Below are 20,115 nucleotides of genomic sequence, written 5' to 3'. Positions count from 1 at the left end.
GGCCCTCCATGCAATTTCCCCAAGCAGGCCTTGGGCCAAAAAGTTTGCCTACCCCAGTTATATACATCTTCATTTGTTACCTCTTAAACAGCAATGATTGCTTAACAAGGAGAAGCTGACAAACTAATGCTCCTTTAGAGCCCTTGTGATGCACTGGGGGGGGGGGAGGTCTCGCAAGACATTTTTTTTGGTAGCCTCAAAGTGAGGCCTAAAACTCTTGCTGATGGCCGCACTGACAAACTTTTCATAAATAGGCACATACACATGTCCAACTCCTTGTAATTTATTGACCCTTTCTACAGACTCAATAATAAAAATAATGTCGTTGTCTCTCTCTTCTTTACTGGCCCTAAACAGAACAGAAACACAAATAAGCTGCTCTGCAGGGTCTTGTCTTTTTAAAGAAGACTCTGCTTCTGTGAAAGTAACAAACAGCACTTTTCACAGCAGCAGACACACTCAGGCCTGGCAAGCCCAGGGACACATTAAGCCTTAGATGGGGAGGTCAGCAGGGGGCAGGTATTGGGGGGGGGGAACATAATGGGCTGGTGAAGGCAGCAAGGGGCAATGGGGATGTGAGCCTCACAGCTGGGGGGGGGGGGGTGGAGCCCCATGGCCCGAGCCTGCTGTCCGCCACCCAGGGCTGGACCCTGACCCTACCATCCCAAGCAGTGGTAGGCAACCTGCGGCCCACACATAGCCCATCAGGGTAATCCACTAACAGGCCAGGAGATGGTTTGAGTTGGATTCAGTTCTGCCTCCTGCATCATCGCCAGAGCTGGCCACTCTATTTCAAAGCTGTGAAAGGGCTCCCTTGTCTGAAGGAGGAGCCGAGCCACAAGGAGCAGCTGTGCCAGCAGACGGTCAGTGTAAATAAACTGTCTTGTGGCCCACCAACAGATTACCCTGATGGGCCGTGTGTGGCCTGCAGGCCGCAGGTTGCCCACCACTACTCCCCAGGAAGGTGAGGAACTCACTAGTTGTCTGCTCCTCCAGCATTAGTCTCTCCAGACAGGGGCAGGGTCAACCCCTGCTGGTGGCCCTGTGGGAGGGATCACTGCCCAGGAGGCTGTGGCTGCAAGAAAAGCCCCTAGTGGCCGCCTTTGGGAAACACTGCACTAGGCCTCCTACATGAGAAGTGCTGAGTATCATCAGCCACCCTTTCAAGCACAGTGGGTGCTTGACACCCCCTGAGTTTAGGAGAGCTAGATTAATTATTCTCAGTGATTCACCTAGCTTTCCTGAATTCATAATGAGCTGAATTCCAGTGTTACTTATGCAGCTGGAGTTCAAGTTCAAACCCGTCTAAAATGTTTGGCCCTTAAGAAAAAGAATCCAGGTGTTTTTTCAAGCAGAAACTCTTGCCTTAACAAATGTCTCCTGCTTTAGAATTCACCCCCTTTTGTGGGGCACATTCCTCCAACCCCATAGTTATACTCTTGTTAATCCTTTAAATAGTCTCAATTTTTTGTTGAATTGTGATCTAAAAGACAAGGTTTGTGATTAGATGAACATTCTATATTCTGCTACATTTGTTTATTTTAAATTGAAGTTCCGTGAACATTTGTGAAACAAACCCTAATATTTAACCAAATCCTCCCTTTAGCATGTATATTCTTCAAGCAGAAACAGAAGACTTTACTGAGGGCAGGTCTACACTACAGCTGGGATCGATGCTCTGCGATCAATCCACTAACGGTCAGTTTAGCAGGTCTAGTAAAGACCCATCAAATCGACAGCAGATTGCTCTCCAGTCAACCCCTGTACTCTACCCCCGATGAGAAGAGTAAGGTATGTCAACAGGAGATTTTCTCCCATCGACCCCCGCGGGTCAACACAGCCTCAATGCGAAACTGCTTAGCCAATATCTAGGCTATGTCTACACTACCGCGGTAAGTTGACCTATGTGAATAACATAGCTGGAGTCGACCTACCTTAGGTCAAGTTACTGCGGGGTCTACACCGAGGGTGGTCGACGGGAGAAAAAAAATCTCCCGTCAACTTACCTTACTCTTCTCATCAGGGGTAGAGTACAGGAGTCGACTGGAGAGCGATCTGCTGTCGATTTGGTGGGTATTTACTAGACCCACTAAATCAACCGCTGGTGGATCAATCTCAGAGCGTTGATTGCAGCTATAGTGTAGACCTGCCCTTAGATTTCTACCATACAAGTAATATACTCTTAGTTAACATTTTTATTTCTTTGATAAGTACTTGAGGAACATTTGACTTTTTAAAGTATGTAAAAAAACTGAACGGGAAATTTACCACCTGATTGTTCTTACCTCAGGTATGCGTGAGCTCTCCAGTAATAAAGCATCTGTCAAACTGAGGCCTTATATCTTATTACAGAATAGTGGGCTGATTTCCCAAGTATTGGAATCAATACTTAGCACCTTTGAAAATCAAGCCATAAAGAATTACAAATTGCACCTCTGCAGAGTTCTTTGCCTTCCACTTTTAACCATATACAAACACATTTATAGTACTCAAATATACTAGGAAAGATAAAGTGACAACCATGAGTTTAGGTTTAGTGTTTAAAAAAAAATCAAATTGACAGCTCCTCAATAGGCTTTCATAATTTTATTATTTAAATTGATTTTTCTTTCATTTGGATATACATTTTCTCCTGTAATACTGCATCATTTTGATACTGCCTGAGACTGAGAGAACAAAACTGAGGAGAGAGAAGAGTAAAACCAATTAATCTGGTTTTACTAGCCAAGCTAAGTGAAATGTAAAAGGTAATAGCATAAATAGTTAAAAAAACAAGAAGTGCTAGATTATTTAACTTTTTCATTTGTACTAAGTTGTTGGTAACTGGACTTGTTTCATAAAAAAATATTTTTAACGTGCGTATCAAATTAAACTTCAACTTTGGCCAGAAAGAGCGTTGTGTGTCAGCATATCATTTCTGAATGGACATCAGAACTAGCAGCTAGATTGACAGTTACACAGACACATCAGCTACAGGGTCTCTTCCTGGAAATATGCAAGAAACAAAGTCCGGAGTTGACCAATTCTCCTGGGGAGCAATTACTACTTAACAAGCTTCCTGAGCTTGTTTATGTTCCCTTCTAGCTACGGTCTTTCTGACCATGGGGTAATAATTTGATAACAAGAGATCCTGATTAAATTAAGAGGCCATTTGCTAGAGCATAATGTCTCAATAGGTAAGAGATTTGATTTGCAGTAGATGCTCTTGCTTCTCTGTGCTGCATATATGTCTGGTTGTTTAAAAGCCAAACCAAACAACCTTTACCTTTTAAAGAGGATTATTAGTAACCAATTCACTGAGACTAGACTGACATCTTGACATTTTTTCTGTCATTTTAAAAACCAAACAGTCTCTCTCTCTGAGGCAGAGATTCTGTGGTGTGGATATGTGAAATACAGTATGTACCAAACTGGACTTGTGATATTGCAGAGGTAAGCCTACCTTCATCCATCATTTTTGATGACCGGGCCTAACTAGATCTACAGGCATCCATCCAGTCACGTCCTGTTGATCTTAAGAGATTCCTCAGTTCCACTCCAGTATCATCCTCCTCCTTTTTAATGGCCTGTCTGTGAGAACAAGGCTAAGAGCAGAAAATTATACAAAAAGCAGAATATGCACAATAAAGTATCCAAAAACATAGGAAACTGACTGGTGAAATAAGAAGAAGGAGATGAGCTTAAGATCTGATGCAGAAAAAATAAGGATATTTACGAAAACACAGTGTTAAATGACAACTGGGAGGTGGGGAGTTTCATGCATTTTAAAGTATGCAATATATTGTTCACATCAAAAATCTCCCTAGGATTTATGGCAATACCAATGGTTGGACTGTTCTGTACTGGTGTGCTGTCAGCACAGAGAAAGCAAAGGGTCTATGTCATATATAATAATTGGTCTCTGACCACACCTAGTCCATTAGTACTGGTGCAGGCTGTAAATACAACCTCATTACTCCTGACTCTTCGGATTAGCAGACCAGAAGGGGATCAAACTACATCACCAACCTTTTAGAAGCCAGAAATTCAAGAGAAAGCTACAGAACAAAAGCAAACAGAAACTTTAAGAAGTAAATGCAGTCACCTATCCCACGGTAAGCAGTTTATTTATCTCTTTGTCAAGATATTGTTCCATAATTAAATTCACGTAAAACATTGGTTAGTAAATAATTTCCATACTCTGAAAAACTATATCTAACAGATTTTTTTTAAAATTGCAGTATTTTAATACACCTGACCATAGCGTGGGGTGTGGGGAGTTTAAAAAAACATTAAAACAAAATATATATATATTTTTAAAGCTGCTGTTTAGATTTCACTTCATGTTTCTAATTAATCACTCCTTTGTTAAGTGGTAGGATGGAATTCATTTTGCTTCGACTGGAGGTATATAATTTGAAAGAAAAATAATCCTTTTTGGTTAGTATTAGCCTACTTTCATTTTCCTTTTGGTCATGCATACAAAGGTACAAATATTTTTGCTCTGGTAATTTTCTGATGAAGGATCAATGAACATGCAACTGTAGATGGGGGTAGGATTCCTTACACCTTAAAAGCCTAAGTAAGTAGCAAACAACTATTGCAAATATATTGAGATTTTACATAAAGTTCACTAACTGGTGGCAACTGATTGGGCAATGCACAAATATATATTTAACTGGGGAGGAAAGAAGTTTAAAACATCTTATCCCTTTCCCTTTAAAAATAAAAAAGGTTATTTTAACAGGAGTTATGAAGCTTTCAGATAAATAAATTTATCTTTAATCCCAAATCTTCCCCTGATCCAAAACAAAAAGCCTGCTCTGTTCCTGTCTGTCCATTAGAAGCAATTATAACATTAAATATTAACAGTGGCTTCTCTGGAGGAATTGACCACTTTGATTAGAGCTTTTTGTTGGTACTAATGCACCATCGGCGAATGCTCTAAATACGAAGCTCACCAGCCACATATCAATTGACAGAAGGGAATAATTCCAGGAATTGGCTGGGACGTCATCTGTCTGCTCGTGCCCTAGTCCACCCATATGTATTTTTAACCTTGTTTATTTCTTCCACTCTCCCACCCCACCCCAAGTCCTAAACTGGTTTGTGATCAGATCCTGCAGCACCTTTCAGCACTATACATCCTGAAAACTCTGAAAGAGACTTTCCAAATACACAAACACCGTCCCAGCCTGACACTCTCCCCTGGCAATTAAAAAGCTTCTGACAAACCATAGTGTCTACAGATATTGTTTATACCAGAAGCTATCTGAATCCAGACTTTTCTACATGCAATTAGCAGGCTCTCCCTCAGCTCTGCATCCGCCTGCTCAGAATGGTTCATTCTCCCCTTTATTTCTCTTCCTTTCAGATCAGGGTACGTTAGTGGGGAGCAGAGTGTGAGACAACGGCAGAAATCCCATCTGGCTTGTGGTGCTTGGAGGAACCATGCAGGAGTCCTTCGCTGTCCACTTCCTGAAAGTGCTGAAGGAGCTCCTGGCCTTTGTGCTGTTCAGTTACACAGTGCTGATTGGGGCACTGCTCCTGGCTGGCTGGACAACTTATTTTTTGGTGCTTAAGTGACGGCTCCCCTCTATCTTCTTTGGCCACAGACTAGTGCAGAATGTGCAACAGTCACCACCAAGTACCCTGCAGCTGGCATCTGCTCAACAAATAGAATGTCAGTTCATTTTGGCTCCACAAACTTTGCAAGTCTTTGTTTTATTATTGGCTAAATACAACCCTATTTTCTTATGTAAAACAAAAAATGATTAAAAAACACCTTGCTGACCCCCAGTGACTCTTCCAGACTCAATCTTTGGGATCAACCCTGTCCCATGCCTGAAGGATCAGAAAGATGGCTGGCAATTTTGTTTTCTGATCAATCTTCTCCTTTTTGACATCACTCCTGAAAATAGCAGCTTGTTGAGGGTGGTGGATGAAAGGGAGGGAGAAAGCCCAGAAGTGGTGCAGAACCATTAGAGTGTGAGTTGGCCTCTGAGCAATCAAGTCCAGACATGTCTGCTTCAATCAGCCTTGTTATGGCGGTAAAGGCAGACAGAGGCTTAACTTTTTAATTTCTGATCCTCTTATTCAGTCCTGGAAGTGCTTCCTTCAAATCAGCATAACGCATGTCTCCTCTCTTTTTGTTTCAACATTTTTATCTGATGGTGTCCAGTTTTCCAGCCTTTCCCACCGGAGCATGATATTAGCATATTTGGAAGAGCTGAAACCAGCAAGGCAAGAGTTTTACTGGGACCATGCTGTATAAGCAAGCACTAAAAATATCCTATGCAACTAACCTGTCCCAGGAGAGAGGGAACAAAGTGACTGGCTAGGATTTTCTGTAATTTCTATGGGTCAGAACTGTTCATCTTAAAATAGTGGTAAGACTAAACAGTGGTATCTGGTAAATCAGCATCACTCCATTGAAGTCAGTGTAAATCAACCCGAAATCTCAAACATGCTGAAAATGTGCACCTTCATAAAGCTGTATTAATTTCTTATGCTTTTATTTAAGCAGACTGAAGTGTAAAAAGGACAAGTGTCCTTGGGAGTTTGTTTAAATAATTCTATGATTTTTAGAAAGAAAAACAAAACCTATCTTTTAACTTTCATGACCTACATGGCATGTTTCCAACTTCTAACAAACATTTTAATAACTGCAAACTACTGGGTTGAAAATGAGCCTACAGAATGGTAAAATATGGGCAACCACATGGTGTTCTTCTAGATACTGCAGTTTACACCAATTGCAGTGTTACAGCAAAACACAGATGTTGTTTTACTGACATCAACATCTTGGTCTAAGGCCTGCAAAGGCTTAGACGTTTTACAGTGAATAGCCCCACTGACTTCAAAGGGAGTCAGACTATTCACAGCGCGTAAACTTGATCATGTACTGTACATAAGTCTTTGCAGGATCAGGGTCCTAGTGCGCAAGTGATTTCTCTTGTGGTTTGTGTCACGCAGGGCAGTCCACTGAGCTGACGTCATGTTAGCGAAATCTGCTTCTAGCTCATTCAAGCCAGGTTTTATGCCACTTAAAATGTATTTCTGTATAAAAATGCTAGAAAAATTAAAGTGAGTAAAAAAATGTCATTTGAATTAAAGAAATTACCACACACACCTATTTCACAGTCCCTGCTCCTTTTAATGTCATCAGAAGTCTGTGGATCTTTGGTCATACACCGACACTTGGCCTGTTGTGCCCTATAACTGAAAATATTTATGACAGAGGGAAAAAATATTTTTCCCCTCAGAATGTATTTATACTACTCCCTTCTAAATTAGTGATCTGTTGATGCCCATGACAATGACTGAATAAAAAATAAATAGAACATTTTAACACAAACAGAAAACTTTTAGAAGTCAATAGTTAAAAGTTTGTCCGGTTAGTTTACAAAGTGCCGTTCCTGTCTTTAATTTCAGATCATTCAAATTGTTCATTACTTAAAGACTAGCAACTTCACTCCCAAGAACAAATGTAGTCATTGGACTTTATAAATAGCAAAGTAGCCCCATTAAAATAATTAGGTGTTTGTGTTGGATAATTCTAGATTACGTGTCAGAAAGGAACAAGAAAAGTTGCTAATTGTAGACTGAGTTTTAAAATGGAAAAATCCACAAAGGATACAGCTGTGTCTATAATGTAAAGAAATGAAGGAAGATATCAGAACGAGCTCTATTAAAAAGTTACCAGGCAAAATTCACACTAATGCCCTAAATCTGCAAGCCATTATGTGGCACAGAGAAGTGAGTTCAAGATCATTATACTCCAGCATGTGTGAGTTGAAGCTGTGCATGAGCATAAATAAGATTAAGCAATAAGGGCCTAACCCAAACCCCACTGAAGTCATTGGGAGGCTTTACATCAGGTGCTAAGCATAGTCCACTGAACTGCATTAAAAACAGAGTCAGAGAATGGTCACATCTAAGGAGACAGGCTTAAATATAATACTCACCATGCTAATAGAATGTTTATCTACTTTCTTAGGGCTCAGTCCTGCTACAAACCTGGTGGTCACACAGAAAAAATCTGATTTAGGAGCACATTCTCCTCCAGCAGTTCCTGTCCCTACTTTTTACTTGTACAGACAAGATTCCACATTTGCACTATCCACTTCAACCCCTAAATTCTCTTTACATATACGTATACTTTAAATCAGATGAGTAAGACTAAGTTATTTCACTTTTGATTCCCACTAACTCATTTTTATGGCATCGATACAGTTTAACAAAAAAGAAAGGAAAAAACAGATCTGTTTGCCAGAATAACAAGAGGTCAGCATAGACAGGAGAAATAGTTGTTATCAAGCCAAACCATAAGGAAAAAAGTTCAGATGAGCTGACAATTTCTCAATGAGACAATATTAGAGGCACAACAGCAAACTATCCCAATGCGGAGAAGAGCCTGGCAGACTAGTAAGAGGCCAACGTGACTCCATCAGTTCTTTAATGACTTAAAAATCAAAAATCTAAAAAATGAAAACATGGACAAATTGCTGAGTACAAATCAACAGCTCAGACATGTACAGGCAAAATCAGAACGGCTAAGGCACAAATTAGTTACACCTAGCAAGAGACATAAAAGACAGGAAGAAGAGGGTCTTTAAATAGATTAGGCACAAGAGAAAGACAAAGGAAAGTGTAGGTGCTCTACTTAGCAGGAAAGACAGCAAATAACAGATGACATCAAGAAGGCTGAGGAGTTTAATGCCTCTTTTGCTTCAGTCTTCACTAAAAATGTTAATTGTAACCAATACTTAACATAATTAAGATTTAGATAAGTTAGAGCTATTGAAGACATCTAAGTACTTAAGAAACTAGCTGAAGCAATCTTGGAGATTGTTGCAATTATCTTTGAAAACTCATGCAGGAAGGATGAGGTCCCAGAGGACTGGAGGAGGACATAGTGCCTTTAAAAAGGGGGACAAAAGACCTGGGGAATTATAGCCCTGACAGACTAATTTCCATACCTGGAACAAATTATTAAACAATCAATTTGTAAGCACCTGTAAGATAAGAGGATTACAAGTAATAGTCAGCATGTATTTTACAAGAACAAATCATGCCAAACCAACCTTCCTTCTTTGATAGGGTTACTGGCCTAGTGGCTAGAGGGGAAGCTGTAAATGTGAGAGATCTTGATTTTTTAGTAAGGCTTTTGACACAGTTCTACATGGCAGTCTGATAAGCAATCTAGGGAAACATGGTCTAGGTGAAATTACTGTAAGGTGGGTGCAGAACTGGTTGACAGGGCTTACTCTGAATAATTACCAAGGGTTGCTCTCAAAGTGTGTGGGGGGGGGCGTAGCAAGAGGGACCGACCCCCCAGGGGTGAGTCCTGGGTCCAGTACTATTCACTATTTTCATTAAGGACTTGGGTAATGGAGTGGCAAGTACGCTTATAAAATCTGTGGCAGACACCAAACTGGAAGAGTAGACTGGCACTTCAGAGGGCAAAATTAAACTTCAAAACAATCCTGACAAATTGGAGAACTGATCTGAAATCAACAAGAAGAAAATCAGTCAAGACAAGGGCAAAGCACTACACAAGGAAGGTAAAGCCAACAGCTGCTGACGGGGCTGAGCTCACTGTGGGGCGCATTAACAGGACCACACGCAGGCGGTAACTGTCCGGAGACCGGCGGGCAGGGCTGGGCGCCACGCGCCAGGAGCGAGGGGGGCCAGACCGGAGAGTCCCGGGGAGCCCAACCCAGCGGATCGCGGGTTCGAGACCCGACCTGTGAGGCGAGGCTAAAGCCCGGGGATGTTCAGAGCGGAGACAAGGAGCCCGGGGGCTGGGACCCAGGCCAGCCTTCGAAGCTGTGCGGGGCTGGGACTCACAGGGCGGGGCTCCGCGTCCACGGGCGGCAGCCTGCGGCCAGGGAGCCCGAGGCTCGCCGCCAGGAGACACGCCCCGCTCCGAGGCGGCCAAGCCCGGTCCCGGTCCCGGCTCGGCTAGGGGATCCGGAGGCGGGACAAAGAAAGCCCCGCAGGGCTGGGGCCGGTTCACGAGGCCCGCCCTCGGCGCAGGGGCTGGGCAGGCGGCTCTTCCCGCCCGCTGTGAGGGAGGGGAGGGGCGGGGCTGCACGCTGGAGACGCCCCCCCCCTAGCAGCGCGGCGCGCGCACTCCGCGGCTCCTCCCCCTGGCGGCCAGAGCAGTGCGGCTGCGCCGGTAGGGGCGGGGAGAATCGCCGGGAGGCGGCGCCGCACGCCTTTTGGGGGCGGCTGTTACGTCACTTCCGCCGCCCCGCCCTAGTCTAGGGGAGATGGCGGCCGCTGTGCGTAGCCGGTGGTTCCGGTGCTGCTCCACCCTGCTCAGGTATCGCCTGGCAACCCCCTGCCCCCCCCCCCCCCCCGCTTGAGAGCTCCTCCATCCGCGCGCCCGCCCGCCCCTGAGACTCCGGTGCCACGTCCCCGTGGGCCGCCGCCGCCTGACCCGCTCCCCCGCCTGTGAGCCCGAGCGCCTCCTGCCTCCTTCTGAAACCTCCGGTCCCCTTCCGCCACCGCGACGGCCCCCTTCACGCCGGACCCGGGAGACCGCTGCGCAGCTGCTCGAGCCACTCGCCGCACCCCTCGGTGCCTCAGTTTCCCCTCCGTAAAGCGGGGATGAGCCCCGCGCTTAGAGATCCGTGGCGCACCAGGGCTAGAGAAATTAAAGGGTCATTGGAAAGGTCTGGCCTTGGGGACTCACCCATTTTGAATGGGCTGCTCATTACAGTGGCTACAAAGGAACTTCGGGCCGCTCCATTTTAATTTTTTTTTTTTGTGATACACCCTCAGAAGTTTGAAAATAAAATTATTTTACCGCGCACACACACACACACACCCGTGTCCCTGCAGGATTATTGTCACAGTTCATGCACACATTTTAACAGATGTGGTTTGCTTAATACCATGAACCGCCAAACACTTAACGCATGCACTTAAGTGTAAGCACATGAGCAGTCCCACCTAAGTAAAAACATAAGAATTAATTTTCACTATTTGTTTACATTTTCATAATCCTCTCAATTTACGTAGTGAAATTAGGCTGTTCTCACTTTTCTTGAGAGTTGGTCTCATGTTTTGGTTCCCATGAACTAGTGCAGTGTTTGAGTTGTAAATAGGTATGGAGAATGTTTAAATCTAAAACAGTTTTTGTTTGGATCATAAAAAGTAATAAAATCATTTCTATTATTTAAAGTGTATGCCTAAATTATCTGAGAGGGCCCCTTTAAGTCTGTAGAGTGTTAAAGATGTTAACGTGAGCAAACACTGTTTGCTTTACACAAGAAGTCTCATTGTGTGGGAACTTGTGAGAGTGAGGTGAAGTGGCTTGGCTCATACATTTAGTTCTCACTGGACTGTTTGTTTAATTGAATATTTTTGTAGTATTTTAATATGAAGATGCTATTCTTTCTCTCCTTTTCAGCTAGGTAGACCACCTCCTCTTATTTGTGATCACATAAGCAATTGCTGTAGTTATACAGGGATGTTATCTGAAGTGATATTAGGACAGAATGTAACTTGTTTTAGTTGTCTTTTAATGCCATTTATCTGCTGCAAATGATAAGCCAGCCTTCCACAGACCACCGGTGTTCCACATGTCACACTTTGAGAATGAGTTACAAAATGAACTGATCGCGCATTCTCAGAAATCTTACCTGGAAACTATATAAATGTAGTGAGAGACAGAATAGATGCTTTTCACTTTTGGTTCAATACACTACCATACCATTTTATTTGAACAATAAGGCCCTGATGCTACACACCTTTACATTGACATAATCCCATTGACTACAATAGGACTACCTGTATATGAAGTTAAATGTGCATAAGTATTGGTTTCAGGACCTCTGATTATAAACCTACTATTCTGCTTATTTGGCCCTGTGAGTGTATTTTATTATTAATCTAAATGCTTTGTATCCCTGTTAATTATATTAACTGCTGACAATATGCTTATTACTGGTTACAATACACAATGTGTTTAGCTTGTATCTTTCCTTGAGACTGATTAGATAATTAACTTTAAAACAAACTTGAATTTATTATTTGTATTGTGGTAATGCATAGGAAACCCAGTCATGGACAAGTCTGTGCTAGGCAAACACATAGCCAAAAAAAAAAAAAGTCTGCCCCCAAAGTCTGCCTCCAGAATATTTATTTCCCTCTGTGCAGCTGTCTGTATGATTATATTTGTTTCTCATTCCCAGACAAAGTTTTCCTGTTCTGGCTAATGCTAGGAGACGCTGTTTCTCAGGACTGAGTAGCCCATGGAACAAAATGGTGGGAGTGGGTCTTGGAGTAGCCCTGTGTGCAGTCCCTGTTGTACAGGTAAATATACTGGAGTGAATGTAATTTTAATATTCTAAGGTGTTTAGTGTAAGAGTGTGCTTGTGGCAAATAGACCATTCTCTTGTATTAATTATAACAACCTCCCAGTTATTGTATGATGTTATTAGTATGCATATTGAAGTATGCCTACTGAGCTTTCTGGGACATAGTTGGACATCTAGAAATTCTCTGCATCTTAACTGACTTTTAAAAGCAGCACTAATTTAAAGTGATTCCACTATGAAGAGTATGACTTAAATCCACTCAGCAAGAAACCATAATTCATTTTTAAAGATCAGTGGCAACATAAAATAGATTTGCCCTAGTATCAGTTGTCACATAACTAAAATACTATTTTATAATACAATTATTGAAAAGTACTTGCTGTTACCTTGTGATGCCTCAAGCTGCCATGGCACATCATTCAGGAATCCCATTATTAACAGAGCAAACCCCGCAATTCCTGGGGGAAAATTTACTTGTGGTCCTGGTATGTAATTAAGAGAATTTCAGCTCTTGCACTTTGCCTGGTGTGCCTGAACTTTTACAATCCACTGATAACCATCAGACAGGAAACAAGATAAAAATGTTTTGCATATAAAAATATCCTAACACAGGCAAATATTGGGAGATAAAAATATAAACACTGGTTTAAAAAAAATCTTGAAGGAAAAGATGTTTTGGTGAGCTACTTCCTGAAACGTGGGCCCTTCAGAGAAGCAGTTACAGGATATGAGTAGAAGAGAATGGAACTATTGGAGTAAGATTTTGTTTTACTTTTTATAAGTTAGTTATTTAAGAGTTAAGGCAGACTAGCAATTTTTTATTTTAGCAATGGCGCCTGTGGTTTTTTTTACTTACCGGAGAAGATATTTTTATCATAAGTTGTCTGTCTTTGAAAACCAGTGTAAAGATTGTGTAAATCTTTTGCCTTTCAGAAACACGAGCCCACTTCTCTCAGTCATGAAGCTTTGATTAGAAGGGCAGTTTCTCTGGTAACAGACAGTACTTGTACTCTTCTCTCTCAAGCAACATATGCATTAATTGAATCATTAACAGAGTATACAAAGGTAAGATGAGTGACTGCCTACATTAGTACAAAGTTAATACTGCAGCAGCTGGAGTATTTAACTCTCTGACAAAGACAAGCTCTAACTGCACCTATTCAATCAGCTCTTATACCTAAAATGGATTTTGACTTCACAAATCAATGTAACAGGGATGTAGAGTTTCTGGGGTAGCAGTTTAGCTTGAATTGGTGCATCACACATGTCAAAATAAGTGAACTGAACAGAACATGTCCCTGGTGGACAATAGAGGAGGTGTTGCTGTGGTTTTGGAGTGTTCGTGATAGAAGGCACGAGCAATTTTTAGAGGTTTGTGAAACTCTTCAGGAGAAGCTTGGGCACGAACTACTTCCTGAAATGTGGGCCCTTCACATGAGGAGTGAGGCTAAATTTTGAAAATAGCAGACTAATAGCTAGACAGAAAAAACCAAAGCCAGATATCAAGCAGTCTTTAAAAAATACATCCATTACCTTCCTGACTTCTTTTCTAGGCAAGAAAAATATGTAGGTTCCATCAGAAACAAGTATTTTTCCCAATCCAGTTAACGGAGTCTGAAACTCCAGAAAGGCCTATTTGAAATGCAGTGTCTTTAAGTTCCAAATTAAGCAGTGTAGTAAGATGAGGCCCTGAAACATAAACTCTTGTATCAGAGGCCCAGACTGAGGCCTGAAGCCTGAACCAAAGTACTTCCAGGCATTGCTAAGCAAAGGCTGGGCTGTGAGCCAGAGGCAGGCCCCACTCACAGAAGTTGGCAAGAAGAGGGCTGCTAGAAGCAGGTGCATTCACACAAGTGATAATAAGAGGAACTTGTGCCAAGATGGCATCAGAACACTCCACAGAGATAACAAGGAACAGGCAGGTGGATCTTAAAGACAAGGTCAAAAGGACAACATGATGGATAGATTTGTTTGAACCAACATGTAAAGGAGAAGCAGCACCCTAATAAGTAAAGGGGCTGCACCTCAATACGTCAGGAGGGATGAGTAATCTGTTCCGCACCTGTAGAAGAATAGGTCTAGCCTAGAAGGCAGTGGAGTGTCCCGCCACTGATTGAGCTGTGTCCATTGCCAGGGGGCACATATTCGTAGTATGCCCTGTAGAGTCTATAGGAAACTATTACTGTGCTTCGTTTGACAATAAACCTGGCTGGGTGTCTTTGTACCTTACTAGAGTCTGGTCTTTGGGGGTTCTCTCGGGGTCTGCTGTGTCAGCTGTCTGCACAGAGCTGGGGCAGCACACACAGGGAACACGCGTGCAGCCGACTGCTGTCATCATCGAACAAAAGCAGAGCACCACACCAGTAGCTACTGACAACAAGCAGAATAGTTGTCCATATTAACTACTGATTAGCATCGCCTTTAATATATCACTGTAGATAAGTAAATGTAGAAACTGAAGACTTACATGCATACAGAGAATTTATCCATTACATGTCATTCGTGCCAATATTTTCAATAAAAAATAAGCAGTTTGGCAATATTTCAGTTCTGAAAGGTGTAATGAACTAGCCAGTTTTTGTGTATATGTATTACTGCCCTCTGTTAAATAGAATCAAAGTGTTTGTGTATTATAGGTCCATATTTCAAAGAAAATTCTCTTCTAGCTCGAGTGCTAATAGACTTGCTTTTTCAGCAGGAGAATCAGAGTTCTCTCTCTGCTGTTACTATTAAGTTCCTAGGATATCACAAAACTTGTTTTACAGTATTAAAAAACTGTCAATTTCTAAGTTTTCTAGACTTTAATTACAATGAAGTCTTTCCATTTTCAACAGATTTTCATATTAATTAAATTCATGAACACTTTAATACAATACCAGCAAAAGCAAAGTTCAAAAAGCACTTCGGACACTATCCAGAAATGATTTCCTCACTAAATATTATAGGGGATTAAAACAAGGGAAAGTGTTAGATCTTTTCCCATTTTTGTCTACTGTGTAACATAAGCTAATAATGTGAGAGCATCAGCAGATGCAAAATTAGTTTGAACATATGCAAGTACTACTTACTTTGAGTATCTTCATCAAGTAGCTGTGCTAGACTTATTCTCTTTTGTAGGCAGTTTACACACTGGTGTCTCTCTACCAGCAATATACAAATCTTCTTGAAAAAATGAATTCCAAAGAGGTGGATGCAGTATGGCAGGTGATCATAGGAGCAAGAGTTGAGGTAAAGAATTAACTAACTTCTGCAATCATCAGTGTGTCTCCTTTTTGTTATTTAAGAAGTATTTCTCCATTCATTAATTTAACATGGCTGTAAGAGTGTCTCTTACAAAAAGTGGGTTCAGATAGTGTTACATGGCATTTTGTTTTTAATTTTAGATGACTACAAAGCAGCAAGAATTCCTGAAGCTAGAATCCATTTGGATGACTGCTTTACATCTTTCAGAGATGGCAGCAGAAGCTGCATATCAATCAGGTATGCGGGCATTACTGTAATACACTCAGTATCAGCTGGAATTTGTAATTTTTAGCAAACTTTCCCCTGGCGCATAGGCAGTATTTATTATTAAAAAGGTGCAGGCAAGACAGACTAAATCTAAATATACTTAGTTAGTATGCAGACTGAAAAGGAGTACTTGTGGCACCTTAGAGACTAACCAGTTTATTTGAGCATAAGCTTTCGTATGCATCTGATGAAGTGAGCTATAGCTCACGAAAGCTTATGCTCAAATAAACTGGTTAGTCTCTAAGGTGCCACAAGTACTCCTTTTCTTTTTGCGAATACAGACTAACACGGCTGTTACTCTGAAACCTGTGCAGACTGAGAACCACATAGTCTGATTTTCAGAGCTGCCAAATACCTGTATCTTCCAGGGAGGACACAGCTGCTCAGTTCCTCTGTATTTTCAGTTGAAGTGCTTAGTACTTCTGAAAACCAGGCCCATAATTTAACACAATCATCTAATTATTTAAATTTAAAATAATAATAATGAAGACCTGATTATTTCATTTAAGGAAATAAGGAAAAACTGCGTTATAAATTTGACTTAAGAAATATTCTTGAAACTAAATATTATATTAATGAAATAGTGAGAGGACTAGGTTGTTCAAGGTTTGGTACTGTAATATAGTTATTCACAGAGTGCAGGTTCAAATTCAGAACAGATCACTAGTGACTGAAAGTTGCCACCATGTGATTGATGATTGTTCAGTCTTGTTTTATTTCTCACAGAGCATGTGGCCACATCACATAAAAATCACAACCTAATTTTGCATTAATTGGCAATCCGAACTTTGTTGGCAGAAATGTTCTGAGGAAAAATTCCCTTTGTGTCATATGATGATGCAGTCTAAAAATATCTACTATATCAAGTTAATAGACAATAAAGAGGAGTAAACTGTGATTTGAAAACTGTCTGATTTGCTTAGAACATGAACAGTTTAGTAAAACATAATATTTAATTACCACCAACTTAATCCCTGCCTTAATTGATGGCATTTTATCATATGGGCTGTTTCTGAATGAATTTACTTAAATTACTGTGTTTTTCAGGTGCAGATCAAGCTTCAGTGACAGCTCACAACCATATTCAGCTGGTGAAAACACAGGTGCAAGATGTAAGACAGCTATCACAGAAAGCAGAGATCAAATTAGCTGAAGCTCAGACAGAAGAGCTCATTAACACAAAAGTTGAGGAATCATCACAGCCATGCAGAATCCCTGAAACCACAGAGGAAGTTGATGAGTCCTATCTTCGTGAAGATTGAAAAAACAAAAAACCTTCTAAATATCACCTTTGGAATATTTGATAGCATACCACTAATTCCAGGGCCCTGAGTTTCCCACATCGTTAAGAAAATAGATGTTGGATAAAGAAAAGTCATTGAAGACAGGCATGCTATCTTTAGAATTGGTGACAGTGGGCAATAATTCTCTTCCCCACAAATTTGCTATACCTAACCACCAGCCAGATTCAGGTGTTTGAAACTTCTTTATTTTTTAAGTTACCATTATTATAATATGCATTGCCAGTACATTTTTATTTAAGTGTACCACTATGCAAATGTGAAATTACCTGTTAAAGATACTTTGTTGATGAGTGTTTGGGTCTGCTGCCATGAGGGTCTAATTCAGATGATTTAATACTAAACCCTTGCAAATGCCCAATGTCTAAAACTAATTGTAGATTGCAACCAAAGAGGGACATTTAAAAATAATTATTTCTAGTCTGTGAAGCAAGTTAATCTTGGTATTATATCTCCCATTGAACAACAGAATTACATTTCATAATCAGAAAGTCAGTTTGGTTAACAATGTAGACTTTTTTGTGCCGTTTTCTAATTATTTTGACTGACAATTCATAATGGAAATCTCATTGTTTAATAAAACGCAAACTACTACACTTAATTGTATCAAAAGATGACAATTGATAGAATTGCTACAAATCTTGGGAATCTGTAGGATCTACACTCAGTGATTACTGTAGTATAGAGTATGGCAGTTGTGTGTATGCAGAGTTGCTTGTAATCTAATAGGAACATAACCAGCAAGATGCAATACAGCTGGTTTTCCAGTGGTAGTGAAGAAAGGATTTTGTTGCTGTACCACATTTAAAAAACAGTGTTTATGTCAATAGGGAACATAGTGTTGCAAAGGCAGACACCACAAATAGTGGCAAATGCTATTTGATCATAGAACACTGCTCCGACTGTGAATTTTCAAGCAGCATAGCTGCAGTCTGCCCCCAATTGCACAAAAAAAAAAAAAAAGCTTCCTCCTGGATTGTCAAATGACAATGTTTCACTGCAGGCTGTGTTTTCAAGCCACATTTCAACAGTTCATGAGTATCTCATTTCTTTCCCTTTGTCATTTAAGCAGTTTGTTAATTTCATAAGGTTGTATTTCCCCAAATTCACGTGTTTTACAGTCTGTACTGTAGAATAGTGGCTGCTAGATTTTTATGAAGAGCTCCCTTTAATATTTGTGTAATGTTGAATTACAAGACAAATGACTATTGGTAGTAGATATCAAGCCAACAGGTATGGTTTAGGGAAACAGACTTCTGTGTATTAGTAATTGTTAAAAGTGCCATTTTCTACAGGACCCCAGTCTGTGTGAAAGTTCCCTCCCCAAAATTTCTTGATATTCTTGTGTTAGATTATAGGTTTTGGGTGGTACTTACACTTGTTTTGGCATTTATAACTAGCAATGTGTGTTTGGAAGTCTTCCAGCCCAATACCACCCTTCCTGAATCTTTCTGAACTTCATTTCTGTTTTACCTTTTTAACAAGGGGATCGGATCCCTGTAACACTGTGTGACTGCAGCTAATGGGGAGTTTTAAACTCTAGTTAGATTACTCTGCACTCTTTTCTTGTGTAGTTTAATCCTCGGTCATTTTAACTCTCCTGCATTAGTAAGAAATAAAATATTTCCTGATATTTGCTTTGTTGTAATCAAATGTTTGGGTTTGCCCTGTATGTGCAAAGTGCATTGGTATCGAATGAAAAGATGTAATAGAAAATAATTTCTCTGCCCCAGCCAGAAGAAATCTTACAGGTGGAGGCTGAATACTTTTGTAACACTAAGTTTAGAGGTTAAATTAAAGCCTATGTTTACCAGTGAATCTCTTCAAAAAACAACAAAAAAATTTACGCTTTGGTGATGGTCATAGCAGCCTTTAAGGACCCCTGAATACAGTTCTAGGATGGAGGATTATGGGAACAGAGGGGAGGGGGGAATTTTTTGCAGTTGCACTGTTGGCACAGGGCTCTAAGCAAGCCACACTGCCACACGGGGTCAGCCTCTCTCTGTAACTGCACAGTGTGAACAAAGGTAAGTAGCTGCTGATTAGTTGGTGGAGAATTCCGGTGCCAAGCCATTTATATTTATCATCCAAAATTGCACGTACTAGCGTTGTTGAATATACGTGTACTTGGTACTGGCCTCTTGTGCCTGCCACGGTGCCAGTGTAGCTCTGTCACGTGTTTTTGTGGCAGAGAATATCAAGAAAAGATTGGATCCTATTTATGTAGTTCCCTTTCTGAGTCAGGCTTCCCACCCAAACCAGCTTGTTTCCTTCTCCTCTGTGATCACAGTTGTAAAGCAGCATACACGCACTTGTAAGAATACAAAGAAGTTGGAAGGGGGAAAAAGGTAACTTTTTCAGCCCAGTACTGTTACAATATGCTGTTAGCCCATGTTGAGAGGAGGATGAAGGAAGCCATGTAAAGAGGAATGCTTCACCTTCTTGATGAAACCATGGCAAGCAGCGTAGACAGACAACTTGCTTGTTACAGACAATAACCAATACCTCTGCACCTGTAAACTCAGCCCTGTAACATGAGTCATTAACACCCAAACCAATTTGTCTACTTTGCCATTGGAGAGAGGTATGGTAGAAATCTTAGTTAAACATGAATGGAAGATAAGCCCCTTTCAAATGTATCCTTCTGTGAACCACATTTGAGATGACAAGAATTAGTGTGGTTGGACTTTGATCTAGTCTTTATTTTTCCAACACTTGTTTGAATACACTCAAAATTGATCGGCGCATAGATGCTGGAGCTTTTCACTGAATCAAAGTCCTTTCCAGTCCTATCTTCTGATTGCAGCTTATCGCTGCATGCTTAAGTTAGTTTGTACAGTGCTTGGAGAGGCACACGAAACATTTCTTACAGTATCTCACTGAATCTGTATCTGGGATTGTCTAGGGTAACAAAGAAATGATACAGTAGTATTTCATAAAAGGTACCAACTCCTATCCTGGATAGTGGCACTGATACACAAGATTTACACACC

The 20,115-nt window shown here is 41.0% G+C and overlaps 2 protein-coding genes and 1 long non-coding RNA gene across 5 annotated transcripts; 2 read left to right on the top strand and 1 right to left on the bottom strand.

Moving 5' to 3' along the window:
* Nucleotides 1–278: 278 nt before the first annotated feature.
* On the bottom strand, nucleotides 279–3,717 carry LOC125622903 (uncharacterized). Of its 2 annotated transcripts, none has more exons than XR_007352841.2 (3): nucleotides 3,443–3,717; nucleotides 2,286–2,396; nucleotides 279–349 (listed from the first exon to the last, which is right to left on the bottom strand). It is a non-coding gene; the product is annotated as an uncharacterized LOC125622903 (long non-coding RNA). The 2 variants fall into 2 exon arrangements; XR_012665097.1 differs by lacking the exon at nucleotides 279–349 and adding an exon at nucleotides 1,365–1,483.
* A 226-nt stretch (nucleotides 3,718–3,943) lies between these two features.
* LOC142069326 (uncharacterized) lies at nucleotides 3,944–7,114 on the top strand. The gene is made up of 2 exons (XM_075120064.1): nucleotides 3,944–4,094; nucleotides 5,354–7,114. The coding sequence occupies exon 2, from the start codon at nucleotides 5,431–5,433 to the stop codon at nucleotides 5,563–5,565; it is 135 nt and encodes a 44-aa protein (XP_074976165.1). The 5' UTR covers nucleotides 3,944–4,094; nucleotides 5,354–5,430; the 3' UTR covers nucleotides 5,566–7,114.
* A 3,088-nt stretch (nucleotides 7,115–10,202) lies between these two features.
* On the top strand, nucleotides 10,203–18,755 carry DIABLO (diablo IAP-binding mitochondrial protein). 2 transcript variants are annotated; one of them, XM_048821662.2, is made up of 6 exons: nucleotides 10,203–10,309; nucleotides 12,186–12,306; nucleotides 13,245–13,376; nucleotides 15,429–15,539; nucleotides 15,695–15,791; nucleotides 16,869–18,755. In XM_048821662.2, exons 1-6 carry the CDS (start codon nucleotides 10,257–10,259, stop codon nucleotides 17,081–17,083), a joined length of 729 nt encoding a protein of 242 aa, XP_048677619.2. In that variant the 5' UTR covers nucleotides 10,203–10,256; the 3' UTR covers nucleotides 17,084–18,755. The 2 variants fall into 2 exon arrangements, with proteins under 2 accessions (XP_048677619.2, XP_048677620.2); XM_048821663.2 differs by lacking the exon at nucleotides 15,429–15,539.
* The last annotated feature ends 1,360 nt before the right edge of the window (nucleotides 18,756–20,115 follow it).

Source organism: Caretta caretta, chromosome 15 (genome assembly GCF_965140235.1).
Source record: "Caretta caretta isolate rCarCar2 chromosome 15, rCarCar1.hap1, whole genome shotgun sequence".
Lineage (NCBI taxonomy): Eukaryota > Metazoa > Chordata > Testudines > Cheloniidae > Caretta > Caretta caretta.
This window is presented reverse-complemented; position numbering and strand designations above follow the sequence as displayed.